A 22,363-nucleotide genomic window follows, 5' to 3' on the forward strand; every position below is an offset into this window, starting at 1 on the left:
ATCTGATCTTCTATCACGTCGTCTTCCCGCCCGCGATTATTGAGAGGAGACGAGGGGTGTTCTGTCCCAGATTGCAGGTAAGTTAACTCATAATCAACATCATTCTCGTCATCTTCCCGAGGCAAGAGAGTTAACTGACTTTAAAAGTCCAGTTTCCACCCTTGCCGAAATAGGCTGGAATTACTGGGCTCGATCGTAGCGCCACCAGTGGCTATTACCAGCCATGTCCCTTCTAAGCCTCTACTATGGACCAATCAGATTCCACCTCTCGTATCACTTGCGTTTGCTTCACAAAAAATGGTGGCGCCCGGTCAGTTAGATCTGATCGACAATCAAGATCTATATTCTGATAAAACGGGTTTTACATCGCGAAATGCATCAAATCACGTGAGCACCTTGATTAAAAACATGAAAACATTTGGAAAATGTCTGCTGACAACGAGTTGGCGGTGAACATGCTTTGCAGATCCTGCAATCGACCGAAATCTGTACGACAGTGTACGAACCGGATTTCGATTTCTGTGCGCGATTTTGATTGAACTATGCAAAGACTCGTTAGTTCAGCCAAAATGTAACTCCATAATACTAGCCTAGTTCGGCAAGGGTGGAAACTGGACTTTTATAGTCAGTTAACTCTCTTACCTCGGGAAGATGCATTCTCGTCCACCATAACCAATAGATCGTCATCCGATGCGTCTATTTGTGTAGTCTCAGAACGTTACACATAATAACTATTTCCTGACTCTCGGTGAGTGCCTGTAGATCCATATTACGTCGTGTCAACGTGTTGGCAGTAAAAATGACGATGGTCAGGAAATGGCGCAGTATCGTTACCTATGCGCAATTTAAGGTATTATCATTACTATTGATAGTGCGAGAGGGCGTGTCTTAATGTATTATAACGATACCATCTACGGCAATAAGTGGCGTAAGTAAGTCAGTGATTCGAAGGCTTAATCATACGTATAAACAGACCAGAGGACGGCGGTCTTGATGTAGTAATTAGGGATTAAACACGTGGACAGACCGACATCGTTGTAAAAACAGTCGGTGACTGGTGTGTGGCGATATTGATTGGTCGCTGGGGTGAGCGAGAACCTCCCCTCTAGAACTGAATGGCCTTTGTTGTTATGTCAACAGGAACCTGGCCTCTATGGGTGGCTCTATATATACTGATGGAAATAAATAAGGGATCGCATGGTGTGTTTGGTCAATGAGTCCGAATGTTGTTACACAGACGTTTACCACTTCCGGGAAACCCACGAGCACGGTTATGGTGCTGACAAACCTAGAAACATAATCGGGGCGAACCGGGATTCGAACCCACAATCATAGGTTTCTGGAGTGCCCAAGGGACGCAACCCTGCGCAGCGGATCGCGGCGCCTTAGACGACTGGGCCACACGTGCCCCCTGCAACTTAGAAACAATCCCTAATAAAAGTAAAGTTTTCAGTGGCGCACTGCAAGCGAGAATGACCACTCTATACATGCTTGACCTTATATAGCCTCTTATAAGCGCCCTCTACTATTACACAACACCATGTTGTATTTTCCTACGACAGGAGAAAGTAATTTCTTTCTTATTCGTACCTCAAACGAAAGAAATAATATTCCTCTCACGACTGTGGAACCTCTACAGGCAGAACGGCGATGTTGTCATGAGACGTGGGCGTGGGCGACCAAAGAAAACTACAGCTTGTCAAGATCGTCAGATTCGGCTGATTTGTTTGAGGGATCGCTTTAAACCTCCCCCAAAAGTGAATGCCGAGTTCAGAGCTGTCATACATCTACGGTTGAGTGAGCGCACAAAACGTAACAGGCTGCGTTCAGCGGGTCTACAAAGTCGCCGTCCCGTGGTAGGAATCAGGATGACTCAAGAACACAAACGGCGAAGGTTCCAGTGGGCAAGGCAGCATGGAGCCAGACAGCTGCGTCGTTGGCGATACACCATGTTCAGCGATGAGTCTCGTTTCAATATGGACAATGCAGATGGTCGGATACGTGTTTGGAGACAACACAATGAACGATACCAAGCATGCACTGTCAAACAGCATGACAGATACGGAGGTGGATCAGTGATGGTCTGGGGTGGAATCACCTACGACAACCGAACAGATTTGATTCGTGTGGATGGTCGTCTAACTGGTGTTCGTTACCGTGACGAAGTGTTACGCCCAGTGGTGCTTCCGTTCGCTAACAGAGTTGGGCGGTTGTTCGAGTTTCAGCAGGACAATGCAAGGCCACATACTGCTCGTGTTTCAGCAGATTCTTTGAGGCAGAACCAGGTCGCTGTGCTTCCATGGCCGGCTAAAGGTCCAGACGTTAACCCGATAGAAACATTTATGGGACGTTCCTGGTCGTCGGGTACGAGATCGCATTAATCAACCTCGTAATCTGGACGAGATGTTTGACTGTTTAAGACAAGAGTGGCATAATGTTTCAAGGGCTACAATCCGGGCATTAATTCGGAGTATGCCAAGACGTTGTCAGGCTGTTGTGAGAGCTCGTGGTGGTCACACGTCATACTGAAGAACTGAGATTAAGTCATTATTTACCATGTAGCTTTCATTTGATCAAGTGTTGTATTATAATCTTATGTCTGCACCATCTATGCGATCCTTTATTTTATTCCATCAGTGCATGAGCCGGTAGGTGACGACTGTTGAATTATTCTGCTTACTGCTAGCGATCAGTACAGACCCTACTCTCCTCTCACCATTGTCTGTCTACCAGTGCTTCTTGGTAATGAGATGTCTTCCCCTACCAACAACGACGTTCCTGCCATCGCCACCGAGACAACACCAGACCTAAAAACCTGCATTGTTGGAAATGTCCGGGATCCGGGATCCGGGATCAACAACTGTCCAAAAGCTGTATGCGGGAATAGGTGTGGTAATTCTGGACATTGGGGTGAAAACAGTGTCCTATGCCCTGTACCCGCTGTAACAGGGGGGACACTATCTGAGGACCTGTCCGGATCTTGACCTGTCCGGATCTTCAAGCCCTTGATGTGAGGCACGGAGTTGCCGGTGTAGTTGACCCTGTCCCTGCTGTTCGTGGAGTATGTGTTCTTGATGCTGCTGCTGCTAGTGCTCCTACTGCTGTACATGGGAGACCAACTGTTTCCTCGGACCTGGTTCCCGCATTCGGTAAATGCTTCAGATGCGGGGGTTCCGATCATTGGGCCTCTACCTGGCCCCGTACCAAGTGTCACAGGTGCAACACTAACGGACACTACGCCAGGGACTGTATGAAGAGTATGCACGGTCCAAATGTTGTTGGTGTTTAGGTGGAAAATCGTATAAAGACCCGTGACGGGGAGGGTGAGATGGCGATACCTGTAGAGAGGTGTGCGAAGTGTTGCGTCAAAACAACGGCCGATGTCGGCACTCAGACTAAAGGTCGCGCCATCCTAGGCTCGCATTACAGAAAATTAAAGTGTATGACGGGTCTGGAACGACGTTTTAGTTTGAATGAAGATTCGGAAGATAGAGCTGAAACCACTGAAGTGGAGGATCCAGTACCGCGACTACCCACCGATACCCATAGAGGCAGCCCTCCGGAGAGTGCTCAGCGGGTAGTGGCGGCTAGGAGTCAGCCCTATTAGCCAGCTGCCGGTTGAAGACCCGAACACGCCTCTCTACATCGATGAGGAGAGCACTCACTCACTCTCTCCTCCCGAGAAAGCACAGAGGGTGCCCTGGAACGATGAGAGCACAACATTCCCATTCTCCCTCGCTACAGAACTGTTTGGCGCGTCTAGCGCAACGTCTTCGGTGACTAAGGAAGCGACGGAAGTGAGCACGACGAACACTCTAACCGTGGTGGCTGACGTACACCACCACGGTACACCCCCGAGACGTGTAAGACGGCCCCGCATAGGAGCGGGGTCAAAACACGTCTCAACTTCCCCTAAGTCGTTCATTTGTATTTCTATGTGTATATAATTCTATGTAATAATGTCATTGCTTGACAACGTATCGTTATTTGTATATATTTTATTTCACATGTAATAAAATGATTTTTTGTTAAATGTATACACTTTATTTGGTATTCTTTAAGAGCACGCGCGCGCGCACACACACACAGTTCTGACAGGACACGCATTAACAGAAATGTCTGTTATGGTTGACGAACCAAGCACAACACGACGATCACCGTTGGAATACAAAACCACGATAGCCATGTGGTGACGTCACGAGTATAGGACGCGTTGTATGACGTCACACACACTCATGTCTGGGAAATGATCGTACGACCATCGACCCAAAATGGCGATCACCATAGGGACAACTCCACCAATCAATAACGTAGGTTATGGTCGTCACTTTGTGACGTCATCACGAGGTATCACCCCCTTTCCCTAATCCCCCCCTTTGATCTATTGTTTTACGACGATTGTTCTCTAATCGATTTAGGTAAACACCCCAGGCCAGGGCCAGACCAGCGAATTTCCGAGGTGACGTAATATTACGTAACCGGATTATCTCGGAAATTCGCTGGTACCACACTACTCGCTTCAATAGAGGACGCGTGAAAATGGAAAAAGATAACCGTCTGTTGGGCCATGATCAGCTCTTTGGGGTGGTGACTTACAACCTCCGTTAGCTTGAAGGCACCAAGATATGCGATAATTATAAACTTTAACTTTTCAACAACATATCCTTTTCGACCGAGTTGATATCAGGACAAAATGTTATGTTAAAAACCAAGATGTCTCTCTGCATTGAGTGAGTGAATATTGTTTTACGCCGCATATTCCGCCTTATTCGTTCGGGGGAATCAAACCAGTGTTTCGGGTCGACAAGACGTTTGGCCATAAGCCTATCAGTATTCTCTCTGCGTATTTAGTGAGAGGATGCGTGTGCATGTAGAACTATTCCAGCCATGTCACGGCAACTGATGTGCCATCAGCAATATCACCATCCTCAGTTTTGTTTCTGCAACTTTTACCCACAATCATAAATAAACGCCACCACAATACACTGAATTCGAATCTCAAACAACCAGTGGATCTCCACTGGATCCAACCTGACCATTCTGGAAAGGCTTAGGTTTGTAGGAAAGAGCTACGTACTGTTGGTTTTAGGCTTCAAATTGGAGTAACTTGCGATCACGGGTATTGGGCAGACATACCTGTTTGTTGCTTAACGCTGACAGAAAATAGAGGGGATGGAGCGGAATGGGGTTCTGAAGATGAAGGTTTGGCATCTCTCCCGCCGGCATGGGGCATTACTGACATAACGGTAACGTCAGAGAACAGCCTGTCTCGTCCGACGAAACAGACTACAATGTTCCTCAAAGGCAAACAGCAGCGAAGGTTTATGAAATGATAACTCAAAATAAATGACACCAGGTGATCACGAAATGGGTGAGCATGACCTGCTCTACCGGTAGCACCCGCCACTCAAACACTTTCCAAAAATTGAGTTGTTGCCTGATGTCTCACAGCAGTATTCTTGCCTTGTGACGGCAGCATGTAAAGAAACCACACAATCTAGTGATTGTCGTTTGACGCCGCAGTCAGCAATATTCCAGCTATATGACGGCGGTCTGTAAATAATCGAGTCTGTCAGCGAGCCTGACCACGCGATCCCGTTAGTCGCCTTTTACGGCTAGCATGGTTTGCTGAAGACCCATTGAAGTCCGGATCTTGACGGGTAGACAATCTCACCTCAATCCTACTGTCCCTTCCTAACAGGACATAATCTTTGTAACTTTCTTGTTTCATTTTCGTTCCCCAGCCCGTCTGTTATGTGATAATTCATTGGTTCGAAATGCTTTAGGTAAGAGACGATCAAATTTTCAGAAATAACACACTGATCGAATGTTTCTTTCCCATCACCCTGTGGCGTGACACCTTCTTCGTGTGCCTTTTACTTTTACGTTAATATCCCAGATCGACCCAGAATCCACACGGGGTTAACACGTTAAATAGTGGGTAAGGTATGGTGTTCAGACAGCATCGTAATGTTTTAAATGCAGAAACTCACAACGACAGAACTAAATAATTCCATGCGATTTATTCCTCGTATATATGAGACCAATGTCACACCGGGAATACAAGAAACGTGGATCACATGCTCCGCACATGGCAGTATCCGACACCTAACACTGGAGCTTGTCCATTTCACCGATGTTGACAGTTTGGCCGTTGGACAGCATCTTGCCGTTGATGTCGGCGCAGAAGCAGACAGAGCCCGTGCACTGTTTCTTGTTGTAGCTGCCGTTGTTGTCGCAGAAGAAGAGTTTGCCGATGAGGCCGGTCTTCAGGTAGGCGGCTTTATCCCGAGCACACGCTTAAAAAAGTAGTCAATAAAAACAACGGTCAGCATCAATTCTGAATATGTCTATTTGTATTTCATATCATACAGTGACACCTTGTGGTCCCGTTAACCATGAAACCTTATATTCCGGACGAGAAATGAAGGCAACGCTCACATGGGAACATTTCTCGTTACCCATGACTCGTTAATCTGGATATTTGTTAACTCAGTCGACTCGATACGAGAACGGATTAACGGGTTTTCACTTGTTAATCCATGCTCGTCATTTATTGTGACAAGAAACTATGTTAGCCGCACTTTAAGCAATATTCCAGCAATATCACGGCGAGGGACACCAGAAATGGGCTTCACACATTGTACCCATGTCGGGAATCGAACCTGGGTCCTCGGCGTGACGAGCGAACGCTTTAACCACTAGGCTAGCCGACCGCCCCAACGGCGGTCTGAAGATATTTCCAGACACTGCGAACAAGGACCGGCATCCAGGCCATCTCAGATTCAATAAAGCCAACTCACTCACTGACTTAGAATTTAGACCCATTACCTGAATCTTACTTCCGAATAAATTCACATTGTCACGACCTCAGTACATACATTCGATTAGTTTTGGTTTAGTTTGTTGTTTGCCGCCGCACTCAGCAATATTCCAGCTATTTGACGGCGGTGTGTAAGTAATCGAGTCTGGACCAGACAATCCAGTGATTGACATTATGAGCATCGATCCACGCAATTGGGATAAGATGACATGCATCAATCCGACCCCGTTAGTCGCCTCTTGCGACAAGTATAATGACCTTATACGGCAGTCAGCAATATTACAGCTACGATACGTTGACCTGCTGATAACCTAATCCGGCGAGATGTTAACTATAAACTCCTTGAATATAAAACAACTAAACAACGTTGCTAATAATAGAAATATATCTGTTTACTTACTGCAGTCCATGTTGTCTGTGCCAGCGGCGTAGTTGGTGAAGTAGCCGAGGTCGTTACCGTCAGTGTCAACACAGTAGCATCTGCAGAAACCAGGTGTGGAAAATAGTGAGTGTTGTTTTACGCCGCTGTCAGTCAAAATATATCACGGCGGCCTTTAATAGTCGAGGCTGGATGAGACATACCAGTGATTGATATCTACAACGTCCCAAGTCATGGGGACATGTCATCGTACTCGATCGTTTTTACAGACGGCTCAAGTCATTTAGCTGGAATATTGCGTATCTTTAAGCGTGAAAAGAAAGCCCGAATTGATACAGGTCTTTCATACATACCACTAAGGTGGAACCTATGAACACGGGTATGGTGCTGACACACCTATAGGCATAACGGTTGAATCTGGGATTCGATCCTCCGATCAAAGGTTTGTGGCACGCCTAATATAAGGGTAGCAACTCTGCACAACGAAATTGCGGCGTCTTGGGCACAGGTTTGGGGTTTTTATTATAAAAAAAATAGTGAGTGAGTGAATATAGTTTTAAACCGCTTCTAGCAATATTCCAGCAATCTCACGGCGGGGGACACCAGAAATGGGCTTCACACATTGTACCCATGAGGGGAATCAGGTCCGGGTGTTCGGCATGACGAGCGAATGCTTCAACCACTAAGCTACCCCATCGCCCTAACACAAACTGAGATATACTTCCCTGGACAAGGAGGAGGAGGTGAAATTGGGTTTAACGTCGCGTCCACTTATATAGCGACGTGCATGCCGATTTATAGTGCTAGCCCACTGAGATACCATGCCGCAGTTTAACATGGATACCCCACTCAGACGCAGCATACTGACTCCGAGCTCTCCAGTCCTTGTTTTAGCCCCTTAATGCCGAGCACCAAACAGGGTAACAACAAGTACCATCTTTTAACGTCTTTTGGTATGACGAGGCACGGGATCGAACCCTGGACAAACGGAGATGTGCACCTACCCTGATCCTCTGCACTGCTTGGCCTTGAATGTCCCGTCAGTCTCACACAGTGGTTCAGAGGACCCCAGAAGGTGCTGCTCCTTATCCAGATACTCCTGGTGACGCAGAGCGCAGGGTCCTGGCGGGTACAAACAATTACAAAATATGATAAAAGTGTTTTTTTATATATATATATATATATATATATATATATATATATATATATATATATATATATATATATATATATATAAATGTCGTTAATGGGAAAAACGTATTTATTTACTTAGTTTAACTTTATTTTAGTTTTATGTTGTTTATATATAATTATAAATTATAATTAAAAATTTGAAAAAAACAAATAAATCTATGTTTTTCCATTAAAGATATTCCTGAGAGACTTGCGTTGACATAGTCGACCCTCCTTCACAAGTAACAATTCATTCAGCATAAAGGACCTAAAGCAAGGACTGGTCGGCTCGGAGTCAGTACACTGTGTCTGAGTGGGGTATTCATGTTAAACTGCGGCATGGTATCTCAGTGAGCTAGCACTATAAATCGGCATCAGTCCGGACTAGTACAAGCAGCCACAGCCACACACACACATCCACCCACCCACACCCACGCACACCTTGGACGCGACGTTAAACCCAATTTCACCTCACCTCACAAAAAGAGATTTGTGGGATGAATAGATTTGAAATAATACCCGAAAGCATATATTAAGTTCAGTTCTATGAGGAAATATACTCATTTAAGTAGTGGTATAATTGTCATGCGTTATCATGGTTGTACAAGCTGAGAATATTCGTATGACATAAGCAGGCAATCACGTTTGACAACCTTTAGTTTTAAACTAGATCTCAAAATGGAAAAGGGCGGCAGGGTAGCCTGGTGGATAAAGCGTTCGCTCGTCACGCCCGAAGGCCAGGGTTCGATTCCCCACATGAGTACAATGTGTGAAACCCATTTCTGGTGTCCCCGGCCGTGATATTGCTGGAATATTGCTAAAAGCGGTGTAAAACCCTACTCACTCGCTTGCTCAAGATGGAAAGGTGGCGTGGACGACCCAGTCATGATAGATAGTCAAAAATAGATGATGACACAGATCAAAACGCCAACGCCCGAGAATCAGTCCCGATTATCTGACGAAACAGTAGCACCTGCCACTAAAACATTGGTTCCGTGGAGGCGAGTAGGTGTCGCTATCTACTGATGTAGATACGCCCGATGTCGTCATATGCATGCCTCGCATGTACATATTCACCCACGTGAGTGGCGTGGGGCGTGCGTACGGGCTTTAAGGATGAGTGAGTTAGTGAGTGTGGTTTTACGCCGCTTTTTAAAGAAATATTCCAGTAATATCACAACGGGAAACACCAGAAACGTGCTTCATATCGATTTGTTTGTTTGTTTGTTGTTTTACGCCACACGCAGCAATATTCCAGCTGTATGACGTTGGTTTGGAAATAATCGAGTCTGGACCAGACAATCCAATGAGCAATCTCATGAGCATCGATCCACGCAATTGGGATACGATGACATACATGCATCAACAAGTCAGCAAGCCTGACCAAGGGATCCCGTTACTCGTCTCTTACGAGCAAAGTCGACCTTAACGGCAAGAAAGGGTTGCTGAAAACCTTTTCTACCCCGGATCTTCACGGGTGCAACCGCATCGATGTACTTCACATCGAGGTACAAGACAATTGACTGATTTTGCAGTGGGCAACGGGAATAGTTCAACTTGTTCAGCCACATAGTATATTATCGTTACGGACGTCCTCGGCCAGATAGTGTGTCGCCGCTGTGGGACTTGCACAAGTGTGTAGGAGATTAAGATACATAAATCGGTGAACACAGATAAAATGGTATAAGTTACCGGTGCTTCTTGTGCTCTTGACACAGGTGAGGGAAGTAGTGTCACAGTGTAGGCCCTTGCCACACTCCGCGTGAGTCCCCACACCCAGAAAGAGGCTGACGTCACACGATTCACCGGCAGCTTCCGGAAAAAAGAAATGACAGGTGAGAAAAGAAATGACAGGTGAGTGAATGAGTTTGGTTTAACGCGCTTTTAACAGTATTCCAGTTATATAACGGCGTGTCAGCTTAATGTGGGAGGAAAGCCCCAAGTGATGCAGGTCTCCGACGTTCACCACTTCGTTAAACCCACGAGCACGGGTATGGTAAATGACAGGTGAGAAAAGAACTGCGCAGGGTGCAAATAAAAGGAAGTCAGTGTTACCTGAGCAAGCACTAATACACTGCACACACTACAAAGGAACACAGAACTAACCTACAAACCACCCTAAACTTCAACTCCGAGCTAACTCTAGCAAACACTCCTAGACCCACTAAACAACACACTAAACTTTAAAGCCCTTGGCATATTCTTAATTAAAACAGGTCTAAAAGACCAAATAAATAAATAAATAAATAAATAAATAAATAAATAAATAAATAAGTAAATACACACAACCCAAAACACCTCCCTTAGCTCCATCCCCCATTGGCATCTTTAAAATTTCCAAATCTCAAAATTCAAACATAAGCAACCTCTAAAGGCCCCCTGCTGGGTTGCACCTCATAACCATCTCGGCAAATACACTTAATGTGGGTAGGATGCTGACACACCTAGAAACATAATCGGGGCGAACCGGGATTCGAACGCACAACCATAGGTTTCTGGCGTGCCGAAGGGACGCAACTCTGCACAGCGAATTGCGGCGCCTTAGACGACTGGGCCACCCCACACATTAAGTGTATTTGCCGAGATGGGTATGAGGTGCAACCCAGCAGGGGGCCTTTAGAGGTTGCTTATGTTTGAATTTTGAGATTTGGAAAAGATGCCAATGGGGGATGGTGCTAAGGGAGGTGGCTGGAATATAGCTGAGTGCGGCGTTAAACAACAAAAAAAACCAAACAAACAAACCTGATATATTAAAAGACTTAGGGTATAATAGAGTTAAAAAAATAAAACACACGGTACATGGCAAAGTTGTTACAGAAAATGCACGAAAAATATAATGCCCGAGTTTACCAAACAAAAGTGATCGCGAAAAGCTTGATGTTCTGAAAAACGAAAACGGCCAGCTCCACATTCCAGAGGAAAATAATTACTCTCATGGAGCAACAAATGTGATTAAACTTTATTGAAACTCCCTGTCGACCCCAGCCCCTCTCCCAGAATATTAATTGGCCGGTATCTTATTTAAGTCAAGACATGCGTGAAATCCATATGATTCATATTCGCGTGTCTGGCACAAGAGTGAGTGAGTTTGGTTTTACGACTCTTTCAGCAATATTCTAGCAATATCACGGCGAGGTCAACAGCAATGGAACCCGTGAAGATCCGGGGTAGAATAGGTCTTCAGCAACCCATCCTTGCCGTAAAAGGCGACAATGCTTGTCGTAAGAGGCGACTAACGGGATCGGGGGGTCAGACTCGCTGACTTAGTTGAAGCATGTCATCGATCTCAATTCCTTGGATCGATGCTCATGATATTAATCACTGGATTGTCTGGTCCAGACTCGATTATTTACAGACCGCCGTCATACAGTTGGAATATTGCTGAGTTAGGCGTAAAACAACAAAACAACAAGCAAGGGACTCAACACGTTGTACTCATGTGGGGAATCGAACCCTGGCTTTCGGCGTCACGAGCGGACGCTTTAATCACATGGCTACCCCACCGCCCCCCTGTCGCAACACCAAGTAGAGTCAAAACAAGATGGACACAACAAATTCCTGTACTATTCACAAATTGTAAAAATACACTAAAGTACAGTCAGAAATGGTAGAAAACTGCTTTTGGCCTGTTAAAAAGGATTTAATTTTTCTCATAGTGTCGTTATTAAAATATCGAGTATCTACAGATCGTCCTACCTGTGGTTTGAAGTATTTCAGTCACAAGGAGTCCTATCGACAAGTTTACAGGAGACAAATTCGAACGAAAAAGTTCACATGTTAGTCTGAAACGGACTATAGAAATATGCGCACGTGATTCCGTTGTAATGATGATAATGTAGTCTTCATAAAACATCTAATCCACACACAAAAATCATTTAGAGAAAATTCTAGATGTGCATCTTCTAAAATGACAAAATGACGCTGCGTTTGTTTGTAAACATTGATCCCATGATGCATGTTACATTACACTTGCATAGTCATAACCATGGTACACGATATGGAGTCTGTACTGGGAAATATATACAAGTTCTTTACACTTTACATAGAGGGAAACCATTTATTAAGTTATTAATTTAGATGAGCAGTTTGGTAATTCACCTTAAGCTATGGGGTTTTCAATTCATACCATCAAGTCAACGGTATGATAAGAAAACAAAACAGGTATAGGGGTGGTCTCAAAAACTAAACTGTGAAGTAAAAGGATATTAGACAGCTTTGATACAGGGTGATTAGGCGTACAGTGTACAAGCTTTATGAGCAGAAGGTAACACTGACTTGTAGTAGAATTTGGGAGGAATTAAAGATACAATTAATGTTTCCCGGACTGCACTAACTATTAATGTGGCTATCGGCAGATGGACAAAAAACACCCATAGACCATCAGGTAAAGGTAATTGTGTCATTGTTTTGCACGCCGCATCCCATGATCTGGGGCTTATTGATGGATGTGTGCTAGTTTTCGAGGCGAGAAAGAAAACTGGTGATTTTCATGAGGAAATTATAGTAGGTGATGTGTTCATAGACTGGTTGGAACTTCAGCCCATAACAACGTCAGTGTTATTGTCATGGATAACGCCAGTTAATATAACGCCCGGGAATCAGATACTGTCGCCCAAACCATGAGTAGTCTGAAGGCGACCATACAGGAATATATTACATGACATGTCGACTTAAGGCCATATGAAACGAAAGTTCAATTCATGGAGAAAATTCGGCTGAATAAGAAACCAGTCAAGTACAAGAAATATGTGCTGGCGACACAACACGGTTACGTTGTCTTACGTACGCCAGTCAGACATTGTGAGCTCAACCCGGTTGTGCCCATATTGGCTTAGTGTAACGGGTTCGTAGCAAGTCATAACACAACATTCAAAAGTACTGATTCATATACGTCATCAGCGGAGAAAAATGCTTCCTAAAGAAATCATCTGTAGAACAACAAATACTTCTGGATTCCAAAACCGCACCCTTCCAATACTCATCGTTTAATAACTAGTCCATCATGTTTCCAAGCAAATATAATGCAGTACATATCCTAAATGGCTACCCCATCAACGCATGTCAATGAAATACAATAACAGCAATATTTTGAGACCACCCCCAACTCGGTGACATTAGCGCTTGGGAGAATGCAAGGGACGGTGTGAGGTCATCACCTCGGGACAGGTGTTAGGTAATCACCTCAGGTTATAGGCTATTTCATACATGCATGACAACGCACGAATATTTCCTAGGTTTATCATCATTTTACCTGTAAAAGCACATTTTATGGGTAATTACAATGTCAGTTGGGGCAGGCGAGATAAGGTCAATTCGCGTTATTTTGATATATGCTCTTTTTTATAGTCATATGACTCGTATTTATTACATGAAGCCAGAAAAAACAGTTTTCTAGCATTTCCGACAGTACTTTAACAACACCACGTGTCCGTTTGACGGGTGTCCAGTTCTACCCTGGTGGGAGATAGTGAGTGAGTGAGTTGGGTTTAACGCCGCCTTTAACAGTATTCCAGTTATATCGCGGCGTGTCAGCTTAATGTGGGAGGAAAGCCCCAAGTGATGCAGGTCTCAGACGTTTACCACTTCAGTGTAACCCACGAGCACGGGTATGGTGCTGACAAACCTAGAAACATAATCGGGGCGAACCGGGATTCGAACCCACAATCATAGGTATGTGGCGTGCCCAAGGGACGCAACTCTGCACAGGGAATGCACAGACGACTTGCGATAGAGTTTAGATACTTTGAAGGAAGTCTATTTTCTTCTGGCGACTTGGCGATTGTATCTTATTCACGTCGTCCCGTTTTAAACCAATATTAGTGATTGATTGAATGTGTGTGTTGGTTTTAACGAACAACAGTTTTTCAGTTAAATCACTGCGTGTAAGCTTAATTTGGTGCTAACAAACCTAGAAACAGAATCGGGGCGAACCGGGAATCGAACCCACCATCACACATTTCTGGCGTGCTTAAGGGACGCAACTCTGCACTGCGAATTGCGACGACTGGGCCACCCGTGCCCCGAACAAGCTGGACCACTTTTGTAGGGCCACGTCGAGTTGGGGAACGAACGCCCAGAACATACATTATTATTTTTGGGGGACATAGAAAGGGCAGTACGGATAAAAAATAATAATTGAAAAAACAGTCCCTGATTAATAAATACAAAACGTCAACACCACAGAATAATCACTCTCGATTATCCGACGAAACAGATTCCATTGCCATGAAAGGGGAAAATAGCGGTGAAAATTATATTAATGGATCACTGAAAATCACAGATGACACCAAGTTTTCCCACAAAAAGGGTAAGCATGCCCTGCCCTACTGGCAGCACCTGCCACTCAGTTTTTATAAAAAAAGTAAGTTGTTGACGCCGCATTGAAGTCCCCTGCCATACAAAACGTCAAGATTAATACTACTCAAAATAGGTTAAGGACCACCCGATGCTTTTACATCACTATAGTTAATCTGCCATGGAGGTACACCACTCAAGAGACGTTAGGGCCAACCAATTCTTTCATATTTCTATAGTTAATCTGTCGTGCAAGTATAGTATTACTGTAAAAAAGAAGTTAAATATCATCTGATTCTTTCATATTACTATAGTTAGTCAAGCCAAGACCTTGGTCATCAGCTTCTTTTAAGTTGTTTAAATTTGCAGAAAGTCATGTTTTTAAAGATCAGCGTACGACTCTTGCGCAAAGATTGTTTGAACATGGTCACAGCATTCAAGGCATTTATAAATCTTTCAAAACGTTTCATGGTAGACATGTAGAGATGATTTCCAAATTTGACGCATCAGTGACAAAAGGTATGTCTGATGCAATTCCTTACGTTGACTTGTATAATGTTATGGCGTGTTTCTTGAGGTGAACTCTTGACTTGCCTTTGCGTGTGTTTGCCACCATGGGTAGACGGGTACACTTGTGGGGCAGGTTACGCTTACCTTTACGCTCTTTCATGACGTGTCTTAAAACATTTTTAGCCTTTGTGTCTATATATTTCCCTATATCTGAAGTTTTCGACATAAATGTTTTTTTAACGCCGCTTTTTGACCAGTATTTTAGATATACCATGGCGTATCAGTTTGACATGGAAGGAAAGACTGAAGTTGTTCAGGTCTTAAACGGGTTTTTTCCACGTTGGTGAAACCCGTCAGCCCGTGTATGGTGCTGACATTCCTAGTAATATAATTAATGAGAATCTGAGAACCCATGCTCGTAAGGTTCTGGCATGCCTAAGGGACGCAACTCTGTCCATATCATTGCGTCGACTTAGATGACTGTGCCACGCGTGCCCACTATTGTAAAGTTTTGTTTGTTGTTTAACGCCACACTCATCAATATTCCAGCTTTATGACGGCGATCTGTAAATAATCAAATCTGGACCAGACAATCCAGTGATTGACAACATGAGCATCGATCCACGCAAGTGGGATTGATGACAAGCATCAACCAAGTCAGCGAGCCTGACCACCCGATCCCGTTAGTCGCCTCTTACGGCAAGAATGGGTTTCTGAAGACCTATTCTACACCGGATCATCACGGGCCTATTGTAAAGTAGTATAAACAGACCTATAAACTACTACATAATGATATGGTCTACCTGAAGCCGCTATCGCTGTTGACAAGACCAGGACGAGGACACAGATCTGCGTGATGGCCATCTTGTAGTTTCAGTGAGCTCGAATGTGGATTGAGCACCATCACAACCTTTTTTATAGTGGTCGTGTCGTCAAATACAATTATGATTAAATGACCTATTGCACGTGACACGAGGTGAAAGGTAAACGAAATGACATAATAATGAAATGTACGTAACATCTTCTACAACTACACGGACGAGGTATGATAATGTCAACTCCAGCTGTTGCCGTAGATAAGAGAACAGCCCTTCCTGTTATCACGTATCTAAGTGTAAGTGATGGCGTGGTCATCGCACTTTCAATCGGTGTGTTATCTATTATTGAGTTACCCTGGCATATTCCCTATACAACAAAAGTGTCCATTATTTCCTGTGCAGGGGCAAGAGAGGGCCGAGTCACAAGTGATTGAGTGAGTTGGGTTTAACGCCGATTTTAAAAGTATTCCAGTTATTTCACGGCGTGTCAGCTTAATGTGGGAGGAAAGCCCGAAGTGATGCAGGTGTCAGATTTTTACCACTTCGGTGAATCCCACGTGCACGGGTATGGTGCTGACAAAACTTGAAACATAATCGGGGCGAAGAGGGATTCGAACCAACAATCATAGGTATGTGGCGTGGCCAAGGGAGGCAACTCTGCACAACAAACAAACATCGAATCGCGGCGTCTTACACGACTGGCCCACCCATGCGCCCTTGAACACAAGACTGAGTCAAGTTTTAACGCCGCTTTGAGGTATTCGAACCCACGATCATAGGGTTTTGGCGTTCCAAAGGACGCAACTCTGCACAACAATTCGCGGCGCCTTGGACGACTGGGCCACCCATGCCTACTTTATAACAGGATTAAGCATGAGATGAAATACTGACGAAAATGATAATGTGTGATGTCCCATGCTGAACTCTTTCTTTCTTATAAAACGAGAGTGAGTTTGGCTTGTGGCCACTTTGAACGGTTTTGTCAGCCTGATGTGCGAGTAAAGCCCGATGTGACGTAAGCCTGGGACGTTTATCATCTTGTTGGCACCAACGAGCAAGGGTGTCATACGGTACCCCTCGAGAAAAAGGAGGAACACTTATATTTGCAATATCATCTGCTGCAGCTTTGTTGAACTGTCGATCATAAAGCCGCGAAGAGTGAGTGAGTGAGTGAATATGGTTTTACGCCGCTTTTAGCAATATTCCAGCAATATCACGTCGGCGGACACCAGAAATGGGCTTCACACATTGTACCCATGTCGGGAATCGAACCCGGGTCTTCGGCGTGACGAGCGAACGCTTTAACCACAAGGCTACCCGACCGCTCCAAAGCCGTGAAGAAAACTAAATCTACTTGTATACATTAGCATTCAAAAGACATGTGTTTAGTTCCTTTAACAATGTGATATGGCTGCCATGGGGGCCATATTGGAGGACCGCCTCCGTGGTCTAGTGGCAGAGCGTCCGCCTGGAGAGCGGAAGACCCGGGGTTCGATCCCCGGCCGCGTCATACCCCCCAAAAAAGTTAAAAGATTGTACTCGTGTTACCCTGCCTGACGCTCGGCGTAAAGGGGCTAAAACAAGGACTGGTCGGCTCGGAGTCAGTATATTGTGTTTGGCTGGGCATGTTAAACTGCGGCATGGTATCACGGTGGACTGGCACTTAAAATCGGCACCAGTCCGGACTTTTACAAGCAGCCACACAAACACACACGTTCATGCACGTCGCTTTTCAAGTGCAATAATCTTGGTCGCGATGTTAAACCCCATTTCACCTCACCATATTGAAAATAGGATTCGAACATCCTGAACATATTAAAGGTTCAGCTTCATTTGTCCAGTGACTTTTGGGGATAATTACAGACGCCGCCGACCCCGACATGAAGGTCAGGCCACGGGGCACTGATAGGCTTCAAATCTGATAAATGTCTGATACTAATGACAGGGGTTAATCTACACCATGGTTCATACTTACACAGCTGTTTCACGCAGATAGGACAGCAACCACAGTAGCCCCCGTGGGGGTCAATACGACCATCACACCCCAGGGCAGACAGGCAAGACACCGCCATGCACGTGGTAGGGGAACACCCCGTATGTACCGGCAGTCCGCTGAAGTCCAGACATTGGGCACCGACGAAGGTTAGGCACAGCACTAGCAGACACCTCATATTGTTTGGCGCACGTAATGTAGACTGATTACTGTGGCCTGATCTTTTGATCATGATAAGACTGACCTGGTTTCTGTCTTCAAATACACAAAGGAGTGGAGAGGCTAACCGAGGGATGGGTTTTGTGCTGAATAAACACTGTGTTCTTTTATAATTTGTGAAAATACAATTAATGTAGATGAGTATTTTGGGGTGTGGGCTGAGTGGCTGGGGAGTGAGTTAGTGAGTGAGTTTTAGTTTACGCCGCTTTTAGCCATATGGGCTTCCCACATTGTACCCATTAGGGAAATCGAATCTGGGGCTTTTGGCGTGACGAGCGAACGCTTTAACCGCTAGGTTACCCTACCGCCCCTGGGGATTGAGGACTGGAGCTTGGATTTGCGATTGGGGCTTGGCAGCGGGGCTTAGGGTGGGGATTAGAACTGGGGGCTGGAGTTGAGCTTGGGGCGGGGCGGGGCGAGAGGTTGAGTGGTGTTCTTGCTGAGAGGCTCAGGGACTCGGATGGCGCTAGGTTTGTGGCTGGGGCTTCAGTTCGGTACTTGGAGACGGGGGTCGGTACTTGGAGACGGGGGTTGGCGCTAGGGATTGGGGGTTGGGGGTTGGGGATTGGATGCGTGTTCTTTAACCCAGTCTTTCATCAAACACATCTGACAGGGTCAAATGTATGCGTCGGTCGTAAAATATACATTCATTTATTCTCATTTAGTAATTTTGTTTGTCTGTCGGTCAGTCCGATAACGGTACGAAAATATAACCGCTTCCTCAATTTTAACATCCCGTACAATCACAGAGAGATGAATTTTATCTGTATTGATACAGAAACTGGCACAGAAACAATCATAATCCATGCCCCTACCCTTTTTGTTTCACACGAGAAGATTCTAAATTATATTTTCACAATTTGGTCCTTTCAAAAGAAAATAATGAAAACCCACCCAAAAAATTGAAACACCATTCCCTTATGGTGCCAGTCACAATATGACAAAACCCTTTCTATATTCGTAAGAAATGTCACAGACTAGTGTACGATTCTGACTATTAGCATGTGTTCATGAATCTCTATCCAATAGTAATAATACCAGGTGTTCGCGAAAAGGTGCGCGTACCCTGCCCCACCGGTGTCACCCGTCACAAACACATGCAAAGGCAAGTCAAATGTTCACCTGAAAACGGGAACATATGGTGGAACTCAAAATAGGGAATTGCATCGGACGACGTTTTATCACTGATGCGTCAAATCTGGAAATGTCCTCCACAACATTTTTTGAAAGCTTTACTGTGACCTTGAATGTTGTAACCTTGATCAAACAACTTCTGAGCAAGAGTCAATGCTGACTTCCTCCTCAGGTTTCAGGCTCATCACTACAGCAGGTTTGGAGTAGAAATCGAAAATTAACGGAGAATGGATTGAGAACGGACAGAGGACGGATATTCGCTTCGCCATATGCTTACCTTTACGTTCGGTCCTGATCAGCTATATCAACTGAAATTGCGGCAACACCATGGTTGATACCACGTAAATTCGTATTTCAACGGTATTAGAAATTGAAATATGAGCAAACGCGCTAGCAACTATGCTTGTCTAAGCCAGTACAGACCAGGGTGTCATGGCGGTTATAAGTAGTATTCCCGTCATACCACGGCGTGTCAGCTTAATGTGGGAGGAAAGCCCGAAGTGATGCAGGTCTCAGACGTTTACCATTTCGGTGAAACCCACGAGCACGGGTATGGTGCTGACAAACCTAGAAACATAATCTGGGCGAACCGGGATTCGAACCCACAATCATAGGTTTCTGGTGTGCCCAAGGGACGCAACTCTGCACAGCTAATCGCGGCGCCTTGGACGACTGGGCCACCAGTGCCCCCAACGGCGCTAGGAGGTTATCGTGAAGGGGTACAAGAGACTTACAGAGTTGAGCGACGCATGCAGGACAGCACCCACAGAAACCTCCTGTTGGGTCGACCCTCCCGTCACAGTCATTGGGGTAGGCACACCGAATGACGGCACATATGTTGTTATGGCAAACTGGAACGGCCCCTACGGCGGCAACTGCGGCAACAACCACTACGAGAAGCGACTTCATCATGATTGTAGAAAGGACAGTTGACTTGGCTGACTTTCGACTACTTTATCGTGGAACCTTATGACCCTTGACACAAATCTCAAGATAGGTTTTTATCATAGTTGTTCCATATCACTCACAGTATACTTAGGTCTACAACATTCTTAAGCTAAGATAAGGAGTGTCGGAGTGAGTGAGTTTGATTTTACGCCGCTTTTAGCAATATTCCAGCAATATCACGGCGGGGGACGCCAGAAATGGGCTTCACACATTGTACCCATGTCGGAAATCGAACCCGGGTCTTCAGCATAGGAGTGTCGGAAATCCTAGAAAAATGCTTTTCAGGCTTTTTTAGTTGATTTTATTTGCCGACTATCGCCAGTAGCTAGAGAGATGGTGTAAATCCTGCCGGGGTACCATGCAGGTAGCAGAGGTACTTAAGTCCCCACGGCCCCTAGTATGGTGGTGGTAATGAATAGTGATGTCATTTTAAGGTTGGTTGGTTGTTGTTTAACGCTGCACCAGCAATATTCCAGCTGTATGTAAATAATCGAGTCTGGACCAGTAAATACAGTGATTGACATCATGAGCGTCGATCCACACAATTGGGATACGATGACATGCATCAACCAAGTCAGCGAGATTGACTACCCGATGCCGATTACGTCAAGCCTGGTTGACTTTTATTTCAAGCATGGGTTACTGAAGACATTCTACCCCGGATCTTCACGGGTCTCTTTTTACGGTTACATATTAGTCTTGAGAATGTATCTGTGATTGTCTCATAGTTAATGTACTGCCCCGTGTTCGACAGGTTTTATATCGCCAAATGCATTCATTATTAATGTATAACTTCATGTAGTCACGATATGGTTGAAATATTGCCGATGTGTCACTCACTGTTTCCAAAACTATTTCAACTTCAGACTAGAATGTGTGTTTGCTAAAAAACATCCAGATGTCTCCCCCTCCTCATTTGGTTGGTTGGTTTGTTGTTTAACGCCACACTCAGCAATATTCCAGCTGTATGTAAATAATCGAGTCTGGACCAGAATATCCAGTGATTGACATCATGAGCGTCGATCCACACAATGGGGATACGATGACATGCATCAACCAAGTCAGCGAGCCTGACTACCCGATGCCGTCAGTCGCCTTTTACGACAAGCATGGTCGCCTCTTACGTCAAGCATGCGTTGCGGAAGACCTATTCAAACAATGGATCTTCACGGATAGGACACACATGTCATAAGCTTCGTATTATTGAACAGAGATGTAAAACTGTTACCTAAGCCTTGTGATGACCTTGACATTGCGATGATCCATGGATTGAAAGAAGGCACTGAGAGGAGTGGCCTTGACTTTGCCAGATGGGACAGCAGAAACACCACACATACAGCATTGCGGTAGAGCGTCATCGTCAACCAGATCCGTTAATACCTGGGAAATATAATATCAGGAATAGAATTGATCTGGGGATTCCTGGTAAGGGGATTCCTTGGAAGAAAACCAATCCAGAAATATATGCGGTCGTGGATCGTTGCTCACAATATAAATCACTGGTTTGTCTGCTCCATACTCGATGATTTACAGGCCGCGGTGCTATAGCAGGGATACCGCTGAGTGCGGTGTTAAACTCCTGATCATGACAAGTCAGTGCACACCGGTTCTAGGGCATCCGCACACATTTAATGAATGTTGTTTTAAACCGCAGTTAGCAACATTCCATCCTGTATCCTGAGTCCTGTTAAAATACAAACCTGGGCAAGGACATCATAGGTTGAGAGAATCGGAAATAATCCAAGCCATCTAGTCTCGAAAACAAAATATGACAATGAACGCTCATCGCCACTCTGATGACACTCCCTTCAGACCCTTTCTGTCACGCATCTCGATATACTAGATCAGTAACGTAAACAAGATGCCATCTAGATACTCCAATCAAAGATACCCTAAAACATCTTATCACATGTAATATGGGAAATAGCCTTCTAATATCAAAACGATCACTATGTTACCTTTTCTTGATGACCAGTCTCGGAAAAGTGGTGCGTTCGAGAGATGCGGTTTCACACGTGTTCTCAACCTTCCTGTCGCAGTGTTCGCACCATCAATCAAATGAAATGGGTTTC

The 22,363-nt window shown here is 44.9% G+C and overlaps 1 protein-coding gene across 2 annotated transcripts; it reads right to left on the reverse strand.

Annotated features, from left to right (window-relative positions):
* Window positions 1–6,004: 6,004 nt before the first annotated feature.
* LOC139465754 (uncharacterized) lies at window positions 6,005–20,295 on the reverse strand. Of its 2 annotated transcripts, none has more exons than XM_071247610.1 (5): window positions 20,078–20,295; window positions 10,068–10,187; window positions 8,207–8,324; window positions 7,224–7,303; window positions 6,005–6,299 (listed from the first exon to the last, which is right to left on the reverse strand). In XM_071247610.1, the coding sequence occupies exons 1-5, from the start codon at window positions 20,253–20,255 to the stop codon at window positions 6,109–6,111; spliced, it is 687 nt and encodes a 228-aa protein (XP_071103711.1). In that variant the 5' UTR covers window positions 20,256–20,295; the 3' UTR covers window positions 6,005–6,108. The 2 variants fall into 2 exon arrangements, with proteins under 2 accessions (XP_071103711.1, XP_071103710.1); XM_071247609.1 differs by lacking the exon at window positions 20,078–20,295 and adding an exon at window positions 17,973–18,200.
* Between the last annotated feature and the right edge of the window lie 2,068 nt (window positions 20,296–22,363).

The sequence above is a fragment of the Haliotis cracherodii genome, unplaced genomic scaffold, assembly GCF_022045235.1.
Source record: "Haliotis cracherodii isolate W230 unplaced genomic scaffold, xgHalCrac1.p SCAF_18, whole genome shotgun sequence".
NCBI lineage: Eukaryota > Metazoa > Mollusca > Gastropoda > Lepetellida > Haliotidae > Haliotis > Haliotis cracherodii.